General features: G+C 48.9%; 1 protein-coding gene across 1 annotated transcript in view; it reads left to right on the top strand.

Annotated features, from left to right (window-relative positions):
* Positions 1-21503, top strand: part of COL11A2 (collagen type XI alpha 2 chain) — a 105757-nt gene that overhangs the window by 66941 nt on the left and 17313 nt on the right. The window contains exons 28-50 of the mRNA XM_033141780.1: positions 1-11; positions 324-377; positions 493-600; positions 1770-1823; positions 2707-2760; positions 3817-3861; positions 5839-5892; positions 6189-6233; positions 7356-7409; positions 7493-7546; positions 7958-8011; positions 8861-8968; positions 10636-10725; positions 13998-14051; positions 15233-15340; positions 15719-15826; positions 15917-15970; positions 16087-16140; positions 16594-16701; positions 16992-17045; positions 19771-19824; positions 19946-19999; positions 20618-20671. The exon at positions 1-11 is cut by the window's left edge and continues 34 nt beyond it. Of these exons, the coding sequence (XP_032997671.1) occupies positions 1-11; positions 324-377; positions 493-600; positions 1770-1823; positions 2707-2760; positions 3817-3861; positions 5839-5892; positions 6189-6233; positions 7356-7409; positions 7493-7546; positions 7958-8011; positions 8861-8968; positions 10636-10725; positions 13998-14051; positions 15233-15340; positions 15719-15826; positions 15917-15970; positions 16087-16140; positions 16594-16701; positions 16992-17045; positions 19771-19824; positions 19946-19999; positions 20618-20671 (1487 nt within the window). The remainder of the gene's footprint in view (positions 12-323; positions 378-492; positions 601-1769; positions 1824-2706; positions 2761-3816; positions 3862-5838; positions 5893-6188; positions 6234-7355; positions 7410-7492; positions 7547-7957; positions 8012-8860; positions 8969-10635; positions 10726-13997; positions 14052-15232; positions 15341-15718; positions 15827-15916; positions 15971-16086; positions 16141-16593; positions 16702-16991; positions 17046-19770; positions 19825-19945; positions 20000-20617; positions 20672-21503) is intronic.

Below are 21503 nucleotides of genomic sequence, written 5' to 3'. Positions count from 1 at the left end.
AAGGCGAAAAGGTGGGTGTCTCCGTGTCTCCGGGGCCACCGTTGGGAAGGGAACAGCAGCAACCCCCACCCCCCAAAACCCACATTTCTGTTCCGCTAAGGAGAAAACATGGATTCCCATAACTGTAGGGTGTGGAGGGGCCCCCCGGGTGTCATCTAGTCCAACCCGCCACAATGCAGGGATCGCAGCAAAGGAATGGCTGGCAGGTGGCTGCCCAACCGGGGCGGGGGGAGAGCTTGGGATCCCTTTGGGGCTCTGTGTCTGCGGGGTCCTGAATCCCTCTTAATGCCGCTTCTCTCCCCCCCCCCTTTTATTTGCTGCAGGGGGAAGAAGGATTTCCTGGTTTCAAGGGCGACATGGGCGTGAAAGGCGACCGGGTAAGTAGGGCGAGCCCCCTCCTCGCTCGCGCCCGCAGCCCCCTCCCCTGTTCCTTGCCCCTGCCTCATTCTCTCTCTCTCTCTCTCTCTCCCCCCCCCCGCCCCCCGCGATCAGGGCGAAGTCGGTGTCCCGGGATCCCGAGGCGAAGATGGACCCGAAGGCCCTAAAGGCCGCACCGGGCCCAACGGGGATCCAGGTCCCATTGGGCTCGTCGGAGAGAAGGTGCGGATTCCCGGTTGGGGTGGTGGTGGAGGAAGAACCGTAGAGTTGGAAGGGGCACCCAGCGGTCATCTAGTCCAGCCCCCTGCAATGCAGGCAGAGGGGGACTAGTCCCATTGTGCTTTTATATTTAGTTGGGAGCCTTGCAGAGGGACGGGGCAACCCAGTCAGATGGGTACTACTACTACTACTACAATTATTATTATTATTATTATTATTATTATTATTATTATTAGCTGGCCCAGCCACGCGTTGCTGTGGTTTTTTCTTCTTTTTTTTCCTTTTAAAATTCTCCTGACCCCGAGAGTATTCTGGAAGCTCCTGTTTTCATTCTTCCCTGTCCCTTTAGAGCAGGGGTCAGCAACCTTTTTCAGCCGTGGGCCGGTCCACTGTCCCTCAGACCATGTGGTGGGCCGGACTATATTTTTTTTGGGGGGGGGAATGAACTGATTCCTATGCCCCACAAATAACCCAGAGGTGCATTTTACATAAAAGAACACATTCTACTCCTGTAAAAAACACCAGGCATGCGAAGCTGCGGCGGCCATTTTAGGTGAGGGCACTGGTGACCTTAAAGAGCATTCTCCCCCAATCCCAGTCCCAAAATTACCCAGTCCCAAAATCACACACCCCAGCGACACAATCCCCTCAGAGCTGGTCTTACTCAGTGCCACCTCTCAGGCATGCCTCCTGCTCCGTGTTGTTTCCCCCCCCCCTCGGAGCATGCGAAGCTGCGGCGGCCATTTTAGGTGAGGGCACAGGCATTGTTGCTCTGGCCAGGTCTGATGATGTCGACGGGCCATCTGCCTTTCTATTGGATGCTGTCGGAGTCTTCTTTCCTTTTGCTGGTGAGGTATAATAGGCGCGCCATTTTTTGGCCTTTATTCTATATTTTAAGCATGACAGGTGTGGTTTTTTTTTTTTAATTTTTATGATGCCAGATCCTTCCTCGATGGTCATGTTACGCTTTGTACTAATTTGATGCGTTTTGGTCCAGCGTTTACGAAGAACCTCGGTGTCTGCCGCGCACACAATGGGAACATTTATATATAGATTATTATTATTATTATTATTATTATTATTATTATTATTATTATGGTTCCAGGGGATCCTCCCTGAGGGTATAAGGTCTCCTTGCTCACTCTATTTTTTTACGTCTCTCTTTCTTTCAGGGGAAACTGGGTGTTCCTGGTCTTCCTGGGTATCCCGGCAGACAGGGACCCAAGGTTGGTATTCCTCCAAATTCGGGATTTTACCTGCCTTACTGGCTCTGGTTACTTTTGCTCTTGGACCCCGCCCCCCCCAAAAAAAATCTTCTCACCAGTGTGTTTCCTTCATCAAATAACGACCATCAATTAATTTGTGGAGGGAGGACACGGAAAACCCCAAATATCCGCAAGCAAGGAGCATCTTCTGGGCCACATTCCTTGGATTCTCTGTAAAAAAATATATGGAGCAATCGGAGGATGATAATTTGGGGGTCGTGGAAGCAAAGAAGGGGGGGATAAAGATTCCTTTTTTAAAAAAATTAATTTTTATTAATTCATTTTGTTTAACAAAGAAAGAAAAAAAAGGTAACAAAGTATCACAACTGCTATTATATAATATTACTGAACAAAATTTAACATCCCACATAGTCGTATCTGTGTCTTATTGTTTATATCTTAAGAGAAAACTAAAGGTAAAATAAAATTAGAAAAAGGGGGGGGGGAATCAGCCAGTCATATAATTAGATAGTCCATACATCCACTTACTTATACATACCTATATATAACTAGACTCTAGGGGGCGGGATAAAGATTCCTTGTGTGGATCTGTACAGGCCCCCTTGCGGCATCACCGGTTCCCAACGCCGTGCCCCCCTAATAATGGGGGTGGGTGGGATCGTCCCATCTCCTTGCAGGGAGAGAAGTTGCGTCCGTCCTCCTCCTCCCCCCGCCTCCTTCGTGGCCCCTGCACTCTCTTTGCCCCCCACCCACCTTGATTTTTGTGGAATCATGGAATTATAGAATTGGGAGGGGCCCCCCAAGTGCCATCTAGACCAACCCCTTGTGATGTCCCAGCCGGTCCATGTCTTAACCGCCTCTTCCTCCTCCTCCTCCTCTTCAGGGCTCTCAAGGATTTCCTGGGTTCCCCGGGACGAACGGCGAAAAGGGGGGACGGGTAAGTGGCCCCCTCTTCCTCCTCCTCCTCTTCCTCCTCGGGGTGGGGGGGCTCCCTTCTCTCCCAGGCCTCCCCAAGCAACTTCTCTTTTGGGTGGCCGGTTTCTGAATGAGTTGAGATGGCCCAGCTAACTAGTAGCTTGAGAGGAAACAATAGACAGGTATTTGTGAAAAAAATGGGAGAGATATACAAAATACCCGCAAGGCATCCAAAATGGCGTAAAGTCCGTGGCAGCTTTTGAATGATGCTGGAGGAAAATACTGTAAGTCAGAAAATGAAGCTTTTTTTTTGGTTTGTAGAAGGTTTTGGAATTAAATAAAGGACAAATGAGAATGTTAAGTACTTTCACGAGCAGAAAATGAATGCTTATCAGGAAAGACAGGAAGTCTATATGTTGTGTGTTTATTTAAGTATGAAACTAAGGTTTAGTTTATGTTTATAATTTACGTTTAAGTCAAGAAGTAAAGAAGAATTGAAAGGTTTGTGGGTGTGGGTGTGTATAAAATAATTGATTAGTTGTTTTATATAAGTTTTCATAGGTTGTTATGTACTAATGTTATCATTGGTGCTACTTTTGGTCGGTGTTTCGTGTTATATTATTGTTGTTGCTGTTTTCTTTCTGAATTTGTATTATTATTCTTTATATTTAGTTTGACGAGTGTACGTTTAAGTGTTGTAAATAATAATAATAATAATAAATAGTTCAACTCAACAGTTTCAAAACTATTGCTGCTGTTCTGAATTTTGTCTTCCTTGTGCGGACGGCTGTCCCAAACAGTGCTCTTTCTAGGGTAGGGGGCGCTGGGGGTGAGTCTAGGGAACGTAGGGCACCCCCCACCCAGAAAAAAAGGTTTTGGGAACGACTGGTGTAAAGGAAGCCCGAGTTCCAATCCTGCCCAAAAGGCGCTGGAACAGCTGCAAAAAAAAAAAAAAAAAAAAACCAAGCCCCTTTCGTAGGCTGAAGCCAAACTGCTGGGGTGGGGGGGGCGGGTGTGTGTGTGTGTAAATGTTTGTGGGATCCTGCCCTGGAGCAACTGCTTTTGTTCCTCCTTGCAGGGGATCTCTGGGAAGTTGGGACCCCGAGGCGAGAGAGGCCCCACGGTGAGTAACCGGGGAGGAAGGTGGGGTGGGTCGAGTCGGGTTGGGGGGGGCAGTCTTTGCCTTCCTATTCGCCACCCCCATTTCCCTCCCCACATCTTAATGGATGCTGACTTCCTGGTAACCCAGTTGGGGGGGGGTAGGCGGGACCCACACATGCTGTCTTCCCTGCCCGTGGGAAGGGGTGCCAGTTGAGGGGTAAATAATTTGCCCATTATTTAAAATAATACACAATCACAGAGTCCAGGGCTCCCCCCCCCTTCCGTCCCGCTTCACATACCGATACAATGATAAAATCTTCTCTTCTTCTTATCCGTCAGTGGCTGAGTCTTTAAACAAAATACTTTTTCCTCTTTCGTTTGAAGCATGCCCAAGGCTTCTCACTAATTTATATTTCATAGCGTTGGGAATCTCGGACGATCGGGCCGGCCGCAGGAGTGCCGTTCCCCCGGGGGTGCTCTCTGCCCCGGCCCCCCTACTCATTTTCCCAAAGAGGTCAGAACAGGTTTAAGGGCATCTGCGGTCAAGGCAGCCCTTCCCACACTCCTGGGAAGGTTAGGGAGGCTGCATACTCCCATTACAGCCTCGGAGTTCCCCATGGGGGTCGGGAGTGGTGGAATCTCGGCCATACCCGTCCGTTCCGGAAACCGGAAGCCCTGGTGATATTTTAGGGGGGGGTGGACCCTGGCAGTCAGGACACTCTGAAGCATAACCGGCGCCTTGGTGCAAGATCCCTCCGGCGCCCCCTCCCTTTCCCTGCCCAGCGGGCGAGAGGGCACCATGGCGCTTGCGTCTGCCCGCTGCCTCTCCCTCAAGCTGCCGCCCTACAGAGGACTCCCTGCAGACTCCGCGCCACTTGGAAAAGCAGGGCGCCGGAGCAGAACACAGCTCGGGCACCGGGATTCTGGTGCGCCCTGCCCTGTCCTGCCCCGAGGGCATGCGCCCCGGCCCCCACGCACAGTGGGCTCCGGTGACGCAGAGGACGAGGCCCCTTGGGAGCTGCTCGTGCCACGGGCGGCGGATGAGGGTATTCCCGCGGCCAAGGGAGAGGCGGCGGTGGCGGAGGCTCGTCCTCGGCCGCGGCCTCACAGTCGAGGAGTGGCTCCGTGTCCACTGCAGCCTGCGCTGCCACGCGTCGGCTTCCCCGCAACGGCGCCCGCAGCCTGAGAAGAGGCGGGCGAGGGCAGCGCTGCCGGCGGGGCTGGAGGGCGGCTCGTGGCGTGGCGTGGCAGAGGCGCCCTCCTGGCCGTGGCGCCCTGGCGTCTTGCGCCAGTAGCCTCTATGGCTAAGACGCCTCTGCTGGTGGTTCTTCCTCTGTGTGCTCCCTGCTACTGGTGAGGCATGGAGACGGAGGTTAATTGGGAGAGAGGAAGGGGAAACAGAGGAGGGCAGACCCCCCCGGGAGCATCTGCAATAAATTTCAGAGATGGAGGTTAATTGGGAGAGAGGAAGGGGAAACAGAGGAGGGCAGACCCCCCCCCTGAGAGCACCTGCAATAAATTTCAGAGATGGAGGTTAATTGGGAGAGAGGAAGGGGAAACAGAGGAGGGCAGACCCCCCCCCCCTGAGAGCACCTGCAATAAATTTCAGAGATGGAGGTTAATTGGGAGAGAGGAAGGGGAAACAGAGGAGGGCAGACCCCCCCCCCCTGAGAGCACCTGCAATAAATTTCAGAGATGGAGGTTAATTGGGAGAGAGGAAGGGGAAACAGAGGAGGGCAGATTCCCCCCCTGAGAGCACCTGCAATAAATTTCAGAGATGGAGGTTAATTGGGAGGGTGGAGGATCTGCAGTACCGTCAACCCCTGTGTCAGGTGCCACCGATACATGCGCAGTCATGCGCTGGACCCGGAAATGACCGTAAGGAGGGCGGAACTGGATCCTCTCAGATGGGAGGGAGGCTGCGCTGGGATGAGTTGCCCCCTGGCTCTCTGGATCACTTACTACTCTCTCTCTCTCTCTCTGCTCCCCATTCTTGTAGGGGCCACGAGGCCAGCGGGGACCACGAGGGGCCACAGGGAAGTCTGGAGCAAAGGTTGGTTTATGGGGGTCTCTCTCTGTCTCTGGACTCAGCTATACAGCTGCAGAAATGACGTTTTCAGTGTGTTTTAAGTGCATTATACAAACATGACACTAGATGGCGATGGTGAGCTAACCGCAAATTCAATATATATTTTTAAAGGGTTTTTTTTTAGAAAAGCATTTTCACAGCGTGTTTTATATATGTTTAGATCCAGCCTCCCTTTCAAGGGGCCTCGTGGGTTCTCTCAGGGCTGGCAGGGGCGATTCCGTGTTTCTAAATAGCTTCCTTTTCGTCTCATCCTCATGCAGGGCACCTCTGGCAGCGAAGGACCAGCCGGGCCCCCCGGGGAACGGGTGAGTAAACAGGAAGGAAGGCGGGGTGGGGGTTAAGGAAAAATGGAGGAGGAGGAAGGAGCCCCCAGTGAGAATCTCAGGGAATTAAGAGAGCACCGAGGATCGAATTTAAAAGCGCATGCCATGCGAACGTCCAGCAGCAGGGAGTTCCAAAGGTCACAGCTGCCTATCCGCGGGAATCGGTGCTCTGGAATTTGGGTGGTTATGGCGCATCCGGGTCCAGCACAACATTTATTCATTTTATGTATTTGTTTTGTGACATTTATTCACTGTAAACAAACAAACAGCAGCCTCAACGTGGTTTGCAAAGAATAAAATTGTCAACGAGAGAAATCAGCAGCGATAATTTAGGACAGTAATTCGGTTAAACGAGCAGATTAAAACTCACACCGCCTTCTAAGCCCCCGAGTATAAAGTTTTAAGCACGACAAAGACAGCTGCCTGCTATCAAGTGGCAGGGAGTTCCCAAGGGCAGGCACTGCCCGGCTAAAATTTCTAATGCAGTTGTCCTGTGTTGCCGGTCGCTCTCTGGGTGCTGCTGCTGCTACTTAGGGGTCGGTTTCCCCTGCGTCACTGTCTGCTTAGTCGGTAGAGCATGAGACTCTTAATCTCAGGGCTGTGGGTTCGAGACCCACGTTGGGCTAAAGGGATTCCTGCTTTCAAAATTATTCTTCAGAGGTCAAGGGAATAAACAGCTACCTGACATTCAGAAAATGCCTGAAGGCAGCCCTGTTTAGGGAAGTTTTCAATCTGTGATATTTTAAATGTATTTTAATATTTGATGGAAGCCGCCCAGAGTGGCTGGGGAGACCCAGCCAGATGGGCAGGGTACAAATAAATTACTATTATTATTATTATTATTATTATTATTATTATTATTATTATTATTATTATTATTAACATTTGTGTACTGCCCTGTGCCCACGGGACTCAGGGCTGCGGTTACAACATAAAATCACAAAACCTAAAAATACATAATAAAAAACCCAATAACCGCCCCCCCTTACAGGGGGTTTGTCTAGATGACCCTTTGGGGTCCTTCCAGTGGTTTTAGGAAGCGTTCCAGTTCCTCCTCCACCAGCTGCTTCTCAATGTTTCCTTCTCCTTCTGCGTCTTCCGCAGGGTCAACCGGGACCCCAAGGACCGAACGGATTCCCTGGGCCAAAAGGACCCCCGGTGAGTCCCTGGTTATCCTCCTTCCCGGTCTCCCCACACCCCCACCGGCCACCCACTGACCCTCTTGTCTTCTTCACCCACAGGGCCCCTCGGGGAAGGACGGTCTGCCCGGACACCCGGGCCAGCGGGGAGAAGTGGTAAGTTACTCTCTGCTTATTCTTTACTCTGATGTCTTAAGGAGTTTCTGCACCCAGTTTGCCCCCAAATCCTCCTCTCCCCTCCTGGCTTCCGCTCAGCCCCCCATAATTCTGCCCGGACACCGAGGTCCAGCGCTGAGGGCCTTCTGGTGGTTCCCTCCCTGCGAGAAGCAAAGCTACAGGGAACCAGGCAGAGGGCCTTCTCGGTGGTGGCGCCCGCCCTGTGGAACGCCCTCCCACCAGATGTCAAAGAGAAAAACAACTACCAGACTACCACCAGGTCATAGACTCATAGAATCCTAGAGTTGAAAGAGACCGCAAGGGCCATCCAGTCCAAACCAATCCGGGGGAAACAAGAGAGAGTTGTAACCTCCTCTCCCCCCCCCCCCCACTTCTTTCTCCCCCTCACAGGGATTCCAAGGGAAGACCGGACCCCCTGGAGGACCAGGGGTTGTGGGACCTCAGGTAAGGAGACGGGGGTCTCTCTGCTCCTCTCCAGCACCAGCAGAGCAGCCCAAAAAACGGATCCCGGGAGGGGATAGTCAGAAGACGGCAAGGGTGTGGGGGGGTGTTCCGTTTTAATTACCTGTATTTTAACAGGTTTTTTTTAAATATTGTTTTAGTTCTTTTTAGAGTTTGATGACTTTAAAACAATTCTGTCTAATACCTTTCTAGCTTCGTTTGATGTCTTAATTGGTTGGGAGCCACTCAGAGGGGCAACCCAGTCAAATGGACAGAATATTATTAATACTAATATTAATATTAATATTGTTTTACCCGTGCGAGCTGCATTGAGTCCTGGTTTGGGGGAAAGGCAGGATATACCGTATGTACAACAGCAGCAGCAGCAGCAAACAACAACTTGTGAATTAATAAATCACTAATGAAAAATAAATAAATCTGCAGGGTGGAGAAGGGGTTGTTTGTGGAGGGGTCTCTGCTTGCTTAGGGACTTTGATCGTTGGAGGGTTTTAAGCAGAGGTTGGCTGGCCGTCTGTCATGGGCACTTTAGCTGAGACAAAATTAAAAAAAAATCCTTCCAGGAGCACCTTAGAGACCAACTAAGTTTGTTCTTGGTATCTGAAGAAGTGTGCATGCACACGAAAGCTCATACCAAGAACAAACTTAGTTGGTCTGTAAGGTGCTCCTGGAAGGAATTTTTTTTATTTTTTTATTTTGTTTTGACTACGGCAGACCAACACGGCTTCCTACCTGCAACTGGAACTTTAGCTGAGGTTCCCGCATTGCAGGGGGTTGGACTAGATGACCCTTGGGGTTCCCTCCGTAGCCTACAACTCTCTGATTCCTTGCCAGGGCCCCGCAGGAGAAACAGGACAGATGGGGGAGAGGGGTCACCCCGGCCCACCCGGACCTCCTGGAGAGCAAGGCCTACCTGGACCGTCTGGGAAAGAAGGCACAAAGGTAAACCCCTTGGCGGAGGGGTCTGGGTGCGAGGGCAAGGGGGACGGTTGTTGGAGGGGGGTTCATGGGCAGCCCAGCAGGGGGAGGAGGAGGTTGGCATTCCATCTTTGGGGCATGGCCCCTTGGCAGGCTCCAAAGCTCTCTAAGGGACCCCTCAGCGTTGCCGCAACCTTTCTCGGTGACCCGTGGGGCGAAAACGTCCAAAGCGGGACCCCTTTTCGGGGTGCCTTTGTGGGTTTCCAAGCGCTGCGCTAGTTAGGCTCCAAAGAGGAGGGAGGAAGCGCAAACTGTGCTTTGAAAAGGTCTAGAAAACTTTCTTGGAAATCCCCTTTGCCCTCCGAGCCCCGCCCCTGGTATCACAGGCTCCGCCCCTTGGCACCCAGGCTCCGCCCCGTGCGCCCCAGAATTCTGAGCCTCGCGATACCTGCCCCCCTTCCCCCTTCGAGGTGTTACGGAAATCTAAGGTCCAAGGGTGAGGTTACTCAGCCACCTGGCTCGTCGGGCAGAAGCCCGCGGACGTTGCGGAACAAAGGGAGTCCAGCAGCCACAGAGCAAAGTAAAGCACAAAGTTTATTGCGCAATAAGGTTCCAGAAAATCTGAACACCCCAGACAGGGTGACATGAACTTTTAAAACTTTACAAAACGTCCCAGGATACACTTCGGAAACGTCATCATCACATGGGTAAAAACGTCAGATGATTGACAGTGAGGGAAGGGGGCATGCAGGATTTACATATGGGGTAAAAAAAAGTTTAACATATCAGGAAGGGTGGCAGGAACAGGTAAATGGTTTGAGGGTGGGTGCAATATACATACAGATCCAGAACAATGGGGAAACACCTCAGAGGATGTCTGTTTCCTCTAGCACCTGGCTTGTACATGCTAGCCCGCTTAGGGGATTATGGATGTTACTGGGATGAAATTCATTTAGGAGACAGTAAAGCATAAACAGTGAAAATCATAACCTTCTGATGGATGGGGAATGGCGGGGACCATGGGACTAGAAAGACCATCTCTCAAGGAGAAAAAGGACACCCGAACGAAGAAGATCGGATAAGGCGTTGCTGAGATATGATTTTTGTAAGAATAAAGCTTCACAAAGTCAAAAGGACCACCTTTGCGTCTAAATTGTCTGGTTGTTACAATGTATCCAGTTATAATTAATAACATCCCTTCCTGAGTACATCATAGTTTCGGTTCCATTGTTGAGCTGTCATCACCTTGTCAGCAAGTTAAATGAGGCGTGCAGAGCGGTAGCTCAACGTTCCAAACAATGCAATGTTTCTATTGGCTAAGGCGCGCCTCAGTGAAAGATACAGTTTGACAGGAGGGAGCGATACGAGGCTTTCAAGGCTTTATGTACAGCCTTTTCGGGGTTTCGGGGGGGGGGGAATCAGTGTGCTGCTTGTGAAACGGTGTGGGGGAACATATGGAGGGGCTTCAGGAACCTTGGGAGAGGGGTCCTCGAGGTCATCCGCTGCACCCCAGCGGCTCGTCTTGCTTGGAGAGCTTCCGGAAGGCACCCCCCCTCCTGTTTCCCTATCAGAGGATCCTGCCCTGGTAGATTCAGGCCCCCCAGCCCAAGAAGAGGGTGACCGGGGTTTGGGGGGCTCCGGCCAGGATTTTTGGGGTGTCATAGTGTCCTTTGCCCCCTTCTGCGTTTCAGGGCGACCCCGGCACCACCGGAGGACCCGGCAAGGACGGCCCGGCTGGGCTGCGAGGCTTCCCCGGAGAGCGCGGCCTTCCTGGAACTGCCGTACGTACCTTGGGGGGGCTCCTTCCATGGGGTTGGCCCGGGGAAATGTAGCATGGGTGCATGGGGGGGGCAATGCATTTTGTGGGGGAACCGTCCTGCCTGCTCTGGGGGCTGAGATTAAACTGCCAGAAGCTAAATATATGCAGAAAAATACTCAAATGCCGCTATGCAGCACAAGGGTGTAGCCAGGATTTTTGTTTGGGGGGGGGGAGAACCTGACTTAGTTAAGGATTTTTATTGATTTTTGGGGGGCGGCTGCCCCTCTCTGCCCTCTGTTGGCCACACCTGCAGTGCAACAATATAAATCTAATCATTAAGAGAATAATAATAACTAGGGTCAGGGCCTTCTCAGTGTTGGCCCCGACTTGGTGGAACAGTCTATCACAAGAGACCAGGGCCCTGCGGGATTTGGCATCTTTCCGGGGGGCCTGCAAGACGGAGCTGTTCCACCTGGCCTTTGGGTTGGTTTCAGTTTGATAGTTATGCTTCATTCTTTTATTGGTGGGCTATTTGAAAATGAGACTGCAGTTTTAATTTTGAATTTTTAAACTTGCATTTTAATCTGTTATTTTAAATTGATTGTGTTTATGTTTTTGCTGTGATTTTAATTAGTGTTAGCCGCCCTGAGCCTGGTTTTTGGCTGGGAAGGGCGGGGTATAAATAAAAATTTATAATAATAATAATAATAATAATAATAATAATAATAATAATAATAATAAAACTTTATTGCAGCTATAAGCTCATGCATAAATAGACACGCAAATCATACCTGCCTTACAATCCATGCAAAAACAGCTAAAATAATTACATTAAAATAGAAATGATAACATAAAATATTTACGATCATTAAGAGCGTAACAAGTTAAAAGTTAAAAACAAACTTGGAGGGTTTTTTGGGGGGGGGGTCCTCTTCACTTGCCTGCGTGGGCCGGGCAGAATAGAAAGTATTTCAGCAGGTCTGTGAAAGTTGTCCCGGAAAGGGCCCCCTGATTCTCCAGTGGCAGAGAGTTCCGCAGGTTGGAGGAGATGCCAGGAAACAGGGACTTATCTTCACATGTGGCGGGGGTGTAAATATGTACATTTTTATTTTATTTTTTTGCCAAAGGGTGTTTAAAGGAGATAACAGACATTATTATCAATTTATCAATTTATTATCAATTTATTATTAATTATTATCAATTTAGCATTATTATCAATTTACGATGGGGTGGAAGGTTCGCAGGCTAGGAAGGCCTTGCTCACAAATTTGTGGACAGCTGCACGAATTATTATAGCCAGGATGTGGAAGGGGAAAGCAGGATATAAAACGGAAGAATGGCATAAAGAGGTGTGGGAGATAGCTATTAACGATAAATTAACATGCGCCATTAAGGTAAGATGGGGAATATACGCAGGAAGATGGTTTTGAGGAGATATGGAGGGTGTTCGTAGAATTTGTACAGTGGTACCTCTAGATGCGAACAGGATCCGGGTTACTTCCGGGTTCGGCACGTTCGTAAACCGCCCCATTTGCTTTTTTTTTTTTTTAATAAAATCTTTATTTTATTTCCAAATGGTTTACAAATTTTTACAAGTTTTACAAATACACATTACATACAATAAAAGAAACAATTTACATTACAAACAATAAAAGAAATGAAGGAAAGAGGAAATTACAGAGAAAGAAAAAAAAAGTAGGAAGCCAAAGAAAGAAAGAAAGAAAAAGAGAAAGAAAAAGAAAAGTAAATTATTGTTAAAGTTACAATAATCAACTTCCATTGCTGCATTTCACTACCTACACTATCTGGACATTTTTGCCATTCTTCCCTTAAACATCAAAGTTACCGTAAATCCACTTAATTGCTATTCTAAACATAACCAAAACCTTTCTCTAGATCCTTGTTTACTCAAATATTCATTAAAACAATTCCATTGGTCTTGAATTACCTCTTTTGGCTTTTGTTTTATTATATTGGTCAGCTTTGCCGATTCCAGATATTCCGCTAACTTACTCAGCCACTCTTTCTTGGTTGGGATGTAGTTATCCTTCCAATGTTGGGCTATTTGCAACCCGCGGCAAACGCAACACGTGTTACGACTGTACTGTTAAAACGGAAAGGGGTCAAACCATCGCAAGAGGTGCTGAAATTTTGGGAGGTTGGATAGTTACAATGGAATGGTCTCATATATATGTGTGTTTGTGTGTGTATACACACAGTGGTCCCTCGACTTACGAAATACTCGACATCCGAATTTTCCGACTTACCAACGAAAAAAGTGGCCGCACGCCAACAAATTTTTCGACATCCGAATGAATTTTGTTTTTTGAAAATGCCTGCTCCGAAGGTCTTATCTTACTATACTAGGGATTATATAGCTATATATGAAATTTCATGCATATCGGTTCATATCTTGACCCTCCTCCACCAAAATAGCTGTTCACTTGGCTGTTTTCGTGAAGGCTGAAATTTCCGTTCAGTGGAGCACTTACTGTTCCCAACCCTAACCCTGTGGAAAGCCATCTAATTAGACTTTAATTTGATTCTGAGATGTTTTTAGGAGGTAATTTAATTATTGTTTGGTTTTATACCAATGTTACGTATCTGATGTTAGCCACCCTGAGCCCGACTTCGGCCGGGGAGGGCGGGATATAAATAAAAGTTTATTATTATTATTATTATTATTATTACTTGTTATTATTCCTTTGTAAGAAAATATGAAATACAGTGGTGCCCCGCTAGACGAATGCCTCGGTAGACGAAAAACTCGCTAGACGAAAGGCATTCGCTAGCGGAAGGTTGCCCCGCAAGATGAAAAAGTCTATGGGGCTGCCTCACAAGACGGGAATTTTTTTTTTTTGTCGCGCGAAAACCGCTACTTGTTTTGGTGCTTCGCTAGACGAAAAAATCGCTAGACAAAGATACTCGCAGAACGAATTATTTTAGTCTAGCGAGGCACCACTGTAATGTAAAACCATTTGGGGGGGAATCAATGGGGGGGTTGACAAGAAATTTTCCGCACCGGGTACCACCTGACCCTCCCATGCCTGGGGGGGGGGACAAAAAAATGTTTGTCCCTGGGTACCAATTTACCTTGCTACGCCCCTGCCGCTAGGGTCCCTTCCAAATCTGCCGTTCTCTTATTCTGCCTTATTGGTGAGGTTGTGAAATATCTGCAACACTTCAAATGAATGAAAGGGGGGGCGGAAGAAGGGCTGAACGAGGGGTGGGTGGTTGTGTTGTCTGTGTGTCTCTTTGTCGGCCTGCCTCAAACTCTTCCCTCCAACCCTGCAGGGCGGGCCTGGACTGAAAGGAAACGAGGGACCCGCTGGACCCCCAGGACCCGCCGTAAGTGTTTCCTCCCCCCCCGCCTTGGCCCTGATGCACCGACCCACTGCATGCCCTGCGGTTCCCTGGCACCAGGCTGGGCGCGGCCACAACTCCGCCCTTCTCCTTGGCACCTCCTGGGGGTCAGACCCTCGTAGGGAACGCAGTGGGGGCTTCTCAGACGCCCTCTGCCTCCTCTCCTTCTAGGGTCGGGCAAGGGAGGCAGGGGGGGAAACAGACAACTGTCCACAGGACTACAGGGCGTGCCGATTGAGCTCTGCACATGCCCAAGAGACCACATTCACACCTGTATCTAGGAAGAATTATTAAGATTTAGTGTCAGGAGTATAACGTGTTCCTGGACACAGCAGAGTTAACCGCAGACTTTTTCTGGAAGCTTCTGGCTGTTGTGTAATTAACTGGACAGCACAACGCAGGAACTCAGCAACTCCTTGGATAACTATATACAGCATTTATTGAAGCAACTAGTATCCATAAGTTACTATTTACAGACTATACAAATAAAAGAAACAAAACATAAAATCTTTCCTCACTGTCTCTCTCTCTCTACACTGACCACTTTCTCTACACCAACCACACACTAACACCTAACCACACAAGCTCTCACACAGAGCTCACTCTTTAGGAACTCATTGACCAATCACAGGTCGTTGCTAAGGGTCTAGAGAGAGATAGCAGATCTGGGCTTTCTGCCAACTGGCAATTGCTTGTAGATAGACAGCTGAATTTCTGCACGTAGGCAATTGGAAAACTCTAACAAGAATTTCAGTTCTTCCCCATTTTCTCACCCCCAGTCTTCCATTCAGCTCTCCACATTTTGCGGCAATTTGTGTGCTTTTTTTAAAAAAGCACAAAATGTTGTCATCAGAGGAATTTTTATCGCCAGCCTTTTGTAGTCTGCAATTAAAGAACACCTGCAATTAAAATAGTGAATGAAGAAGCCCACTGAAACATTTCAATAGTGGAGAGTCAAAGCAGGAGGGGAGGGAAATTGCTGTCTAAATGGGTCTGCCGTCGTCTTCATGTTGGACCTCGTGTTTGGCGAGAGCCTGTGTCAGCTTTGAGCATCCCACTGTGCAGGGGTAGTGCAGTCTGGCTCCAGCAGAGGTGCTCTGGGTACGAGCCCCTTTTCTCCTGCACTCAATCTCCCTTCAGGACCCTCTTCTCATCTTGCCTTCCAGGGATCCCCAGGGGAAAGGGGGGGCCCAGGGCCAGGTGGCCCCATCGGACCCCCAGGAAGACCCGGCCCTCAAGGACCTGCTGGCTCGGCTGGGGAGAAAGGCGTGCCTGTGAGTAGGGGGTTCCTCTCGGGAGGAAGGGAGGGTAGTGGAAAAGGCAAGCAGAGTGGGGAGAGGGCCAGATGGTGGGGTACGGCAGAGGGGGGCCCCAAGTTTTTCTGCAGGAATGTAATAAGGACTCCCCAAAACTCCCCGGATTCCTGGGTCATGTTGATTAGAATCCTAGAATTGTAGACTTGGAAGGGACCCCCAAGGGTCATCCAGCCCAACCCCCCTGCAAGGCAAGAATTTGGTGGAAGAGACGCAGAAACTGCAAGTGGCACTTGGGGTCAAGAACTCTGGGGCACCCCTGAGAAAGGGGGGTGGGCTGTTGAGGTTGTGGGGTGAGTCTCAGGGGCCCTCCATCTCACTTTTTCTTTTCTCCCCCAGGGCGAGAAAGGTCCCATCGGCCCCGCAGGCCGCGATGGTGTCCAGGGACCCGTCGGGCTGCCTGGCCCCGCAGGACCTCCAGGGGGCCCAGGCGAGGATGGCGACAAGGTAAGAGTCTGGAGCGCGTCTCTCCTGCCCATTGCCCCGGCCTCTGGGCTGGGCCTCCCCGGCTCACTCTCTCGTTCTCTCTCTCCACAGGGTGAAGTGGGCGATCCCGGCCAGAAGGGTGGCAAAGGGGCGAAAGGGGAACACGTAAGTTGGGGTCATCTTGAGACCTGTGGGGCAGGGCCACAAAATGCATTGGATGGGGCTCTTCCTCCCCTGCCTTTCCATCCATGCCATTCACCTCTTTCTCTTCCTCCCTTCAGGGGCCACCGGGACCCCCTGGCCCACTGGGTCCTCTCGGGCAACCAGGAGCCGCAGTAAGTCCTCAAGTTCATTTTACCACCTTGTGTCTGGTGTCATTCGGGAATTTTTAGAATGCCCCCCCAAAAAAGACCCCCCCCAAATCAGCACAGTTATGGAATGTTCGGTCGGCCATATTGATTAAATATAGCGGCCAGTTTTATCTGAACAGAGGGTTGCCTCCAGCTAAATCTCCAAACTTTTGGGGGGCAGCCACACGGCTTCAATAGGCTTCCCACCATACCCTGTCAAAAGCCTTCTTCAGAAGTGCGGTTTGCGTGACCCGCTAAGGAAGAAGCAAGAGGAAATTCGAAACCATCGTGAAGAATTGGGTATCTTTCAGAAGAAAAGGAAACTGGTTTAGTTGAGAGTGATTTAGTTGTGATTCCTGCATTGTCTGGGGGGGGGGGGTGTTCAGCTTGGGTGACCCTTGGGTGCCCTTTCTATGATTCTTGTCTTTCACCCTTCAGGGCGCAGACGGAGAGCCTGGAGCGAGGGGCCCCCAAGGCCACTTTGGCGCAAAGGGGGATGAGGGAACCCGAGGGTTTAATGGCCCCCCAGGGCCCATCGGCCTGCAGGTACGCCCAGGGACGCCCTGAATGGAGAGCCACACCTCTCCTCCTCCTCCCCTGCCCAACCCTCCAACCTGCACCCAATTCCCCACTTGGTCATTCAGCTCCCTGGGGGGCCTTAGACCAGTCACTCTCTCCCCACTTAACCTACCTCACAGGGCTGTTGTGGGGGGTGAAACTGGGGGGGGGGACACGGACGGGACCATTTAATACCCCACCTCAAGCTCTGCAGAGGAATGAAGGCGGGAGAGAGATGTCATGAAAAATAACCGCGATTTATCCTGCCTCTTGGACAGGGTCTGCCTGGACCATCTGGGGAAAAAGGGGAGACGGGTGACGTGGGGCCCATGGTAAGTGTCGCTTCCCGGCCCCTATTCTCTCTCTGTCTCTCTCTGTTCCCAGGCACCCCTAGCACTGTTTCCCCCTCTATATTTTTATTTAAACTTTTCAGATATATACATTTCATTGTTTTTACAATCATTTTGACGTTTTAAACCTTGGCTTCCTTCCCACTCTTACTGCAGCTCCTTTAATTTATTTTTTAATATATTCTGCATGTCCGCATTCACTTAATTTACTGAAACAAAATAGGAAATTATTTCCAGTAGCACCTTAGAGACGAGCTGAATTTGTTCCTGGTATGAGCTTTCGTGCGCATGCACACTTCTTCAGATACACTGAAACAGAAGTCACCAGATCCTTAAATATGGTGAGGGAGTGGGGAGGGGTATTACTCAGAAGGGGGGTGGGAATGGGTGATCGGATGATAGGTGTGGAAAACCTGTAGACGACTCTTAACGGCTGCAATTAGTCTTGCAGGGAAAGGCAAGGGGTGAGATGGCTAAAGATAGCTTTGTTAAGTATAATGAGATAAGAATCCAATGTCTTTGTTCAGACCAGGTTTCTCCATGGTTTTAAGTTTGGTGATTAGTTGCAATTCAGCCACTTCTCTTTCCAGTCTATTTCTGAAATTCCTTTGTAGTAAGACAGCTACTTTGAGATCTTTTATAGAATGTCCTGGGAGATTGAAGTGTTCTCCTACTGGTTTCTCTGTCTTGTGATTCCTGATATCAGATTTATGTCCATTTATCCTTTGGCGTAGGGTTTGGCCTGTTTGTCCAATATAGAGAGCTGAAGGGCACTGTTGGCATTTGATTGCATACACAATGTTGGAAGATGAGCAATTAAATAGTCCTGAGATGGTATGTTTGATGTTGTTGGGACCGGTAATGGTGTTATCCGGGTTTATGTGGCAGCAAAGTTGGCATCTGGGTTTATGTTGGCATCCGGGTTTATGTGGCAGCAAAGTTGGCCTGCAATAAACCCAGATGCCAACTTCTGTTTCAGTGTATCTGAAGAAGTGTGCATGCACACGAAAGCTCATACCAAGAACAAACTCAGCTGGTCTCTAAGGTGCTACTAAAAAGAATTTTCTATTTTGTTTCGACTATGGCAGACCAGCACAGCTACCTACCTGTAACTTAATTTACTGATTTATTTATCTTCTATATATATATATATATATATATATATATATATATATATATATATATATATATAAGAATTTATTATATTTCATAAAAAACAAAACAAAATACAAACACTACAATGCAAACAAGAGGGGGGGGAAATACATATAAGAACACTTAACTAAACAACAAAAATTAAAACATCACATCAAAAATACAACACATAAATTCTTTAACGTCCTCAAACTTATTTGATTCTTACTTAATGGACTTCCTCCCATCCTCTGTGCTGTGTTCATTTCAAATTTACTTTAGTAACTTTATAACGACTTTAAAATCAACATTAACACTTAATCTAATCCTCATCTATCAATTTATTACTACCTTCATAATCTTATCTCATCTTCTTTAAATATATGCTCGTATGTGTCTGCAGGTTATCACAGCCATCCTGCCAATCTTCTTACCTGTTTACAATTTATCTGTCAATATTTGATAAGCCATTTCTATTCGTTTATTAAAAGTTTGCTATCCTGATTTCTCGTTTTTCTGGTAAGTTCCGCCATTTCTGCATCTTCCATAAGTTTTTGCATCCATTCTTCCTTTGCTGGGATTTCTTCTTCTTTCCATTTCTAGGCAATTAACATTCTTGCCGCTGTAGTTGCAGACATAAATAAGTTTCTATACAATTTAGGGAGTGCTGTCCCTATAGAGGCACCCCTAATGGTGGTGTTTTGGGGTTCCTGTTTCTAACTGCATTGCAGCTTTCCCGTTGGGGTACTTGGTTGGCTCTTTGGCAACTAATCCAGCTGCCAAGCCCTTCTCGTGTTCCTGTGGAACCTCCAGGCCCAGAAGCAGTCTATCTTGATTCCTAGGTTCTTTTGACCACTGTGAGGACAGGAAGGGGGCCTGGTGTTTCCTGTTGGGCCTGATCCAGCTGATTTGGAGCTCTTTGGCTCTTTTTACATACATATCTGCCGGGCAGCTGGTTAGCTGCCTTGACCAGGCGGGGTGGACTAGATCAGTGTTTTTCAACCTTTTTTGGGCAAAGGCACACTTGTTTCATGAAAAAAATCACGAGGCACACCACCATTAGAAAATGTTAAAAAAATTAACTCTGTGCCTATATTGACTATATATAAAGTAATTCTCTTGAATTTTTCAATTTTTCCCACGGCACACCAGGCAACATCTCGCGGCACACTAGTGTGCCGCGGAACAGTGGTTGAAGAACACTGGACTAGATGACCCTCGGGGGGTCCCTTCCAACTCTTTCATGCTGTGGTTCTATTATCTTAGCGTGAAGACCAGAAGGGTGAGATTAGGGACTAAGCCCTCTGCCTGCTCTTGAAGAGTTGAAACTGTGTGTCGCCCCTTTGAGTTTGGGAGCGAGACAGGAAGAGGCCTAAGAATGGGGGGGGGGGCGTCTTTTTCTGAATATTATGGAAATGAAAGCAACGGGGCTCTCTTGCTCCCCTCCCTTTACTGCCTGTCAAAAGCAGAGTGTCTGCTAAGAGTGGCACATTGGTCCTTGAGTCGGTCTTGAGTATCGATGACCCAAAGAGTGGGGCTCAGCTGCTAATAATAAATACACTTCTCCATGCAGGGACCCCCAGGACCCCCCGGACCACGAGGCCCAGCCGGACCCTCTGGAGCAAATGTGAGTGTGTTTCTCCTTCCACAACCCCGTACAACTGCCACACCACCACCGCCCATTAACTGATCTTCAGCATGGACTTCTGGTCTAACAATTGGGGATCTCTTTTTTCCTTCTCACACAGGGTCCCCAAGGCCCACCAGGGGGCGTAGGAAACCTTGGCCCTCCAGGACAGAAGGTGAGTGGCTGGGAGACGGGACACCTGGGTCCTCTGGGGAGGTTAGTTGGAGCCAGTATCCCTGTGTGTTCTGAAAAGCAAATCTGATTTCCCTGGAACAAGGAGGAAGCAGCCGGAGGGAATGACTCCTGGTTTCGGTTGTCTCTATACTAATGCACAGAGCATGGGAAATAAACAAGATGAACATCCAACTGTACGGTCCTATGATGCAATGAGTAGAGTCTGTGTGTGTGTGTTTGGGGATCTGGGGATGAGTGGGTATTGATCTCCTCTTCCTGGTTCTTGGTTTTCTGGATGGCGGATGAGCTGTGAGCCTCTCAAACGGACTTCTCTTTTCCCCATGGTGGGTGCCCACCTTAGGGATCTCGCTCCCCAGATATTCATGATCCCCTTTGATTCCCTCCCCACTTGCACCCACTACCTAATGAAAGCTCTCTTGAGCCTATTATATTCACAGTTCCCAAGTCTATTTACAATGAGGGGCGTGTCCTGGAGGGAACCTCAGGGGCCAGGTTGGGAGGGCTGGAGGGCCTGAGATTCAGAATGAGTAGAAACACACACGCTGGATAGGACCAGACCCACACCTACACAGCCCTCAATTTCCTTCTGTCGTTTCAGGGCGAGCCAGGAGAGCAGGGAGGTCCTGGTGTCCCTGGGGAACCTGGTGGCAAGGTAAGAGGACCCCCCCTCTCGTCTCCTTCCTTACCTGCCCCATCAACCAGCTCTGCCACCCCCATTGCGACACCTGTCCTGTCCCGCTTCAATTCGAACTCCCCGAAACCCTGCGAAGACCAAAGCGCAGGAGCATCCTTTGAAATGTTGCGCTGCAACGAGGTTCCCCAGCTAATTCATCTACACGAGGGGGCAAAGATCGGCGCAAAACAACGGGCGGTATTGTTATCGACTCGTTGAATTTGCGTCCTGCCCTTCCTCGCTTTGTGCCGGAGGAGGTTGCTTTGCCAAAATGTGTGGGTTAGGCACAAACGGCGTACAAAAATGGAAGAGAAATTTGTACTAAAATACTGATGGGAAGGACTTTCAAAAATTAATAAATACGAGGAAGCAGGCTAAAGATCGGAGAAACGGGAACACCAGAATTTGTACACTTGCCAGTCCCTGATCCGGGTTCACCGTACAGAACTTTAATGCTCCGCTTTATCCTCTGAATTCGCATTTTTGCTCCCGGCCCCCAGAATCCTTCATGGCCCTCCATAGACGCTTCCTTCCCACAGATGCAAACGACCCACCGCCTAACCTCAGTGTGACCACCTTTTCTCTGCCCCCATTCAAAACCCAGATTTAAGGGCTTGGCTGCAAAAAATCCTTCTGGTGTCTCCTGCAGTGGCCAATCGGCCCACCTTTTTTAAAAAATATATATTTTTATTCATTTCCCACAAATCAATAAAGGATTACAACATGATTACATTAACAAAATCGATATACATTATTACCTCTTATAACACAAATAGAAATTTTAAGCAGCTAACTTTCCTCGCTTGTTTAC

This window comes from Lacerta agilis, chromosome 2 (assembly GCF_009819535.1).
Source record: "Lacerta agilis isolate rLacAgi1 chromosome 2, rLacAgi1.pri, whole genome shotgun sequence".
Classification (NCBI taxonomy): domain Eukaryota; kingdom Metazoa; phylum Chordata; class Lepidosauria; order Squamata; family Lacertidae; genus Lacerta; species Lacerta agilis.
Note: the sequence above shows the minus strand (reverse complement) of the source record. Positions and strands in the feature narration are given on the sequence as shown.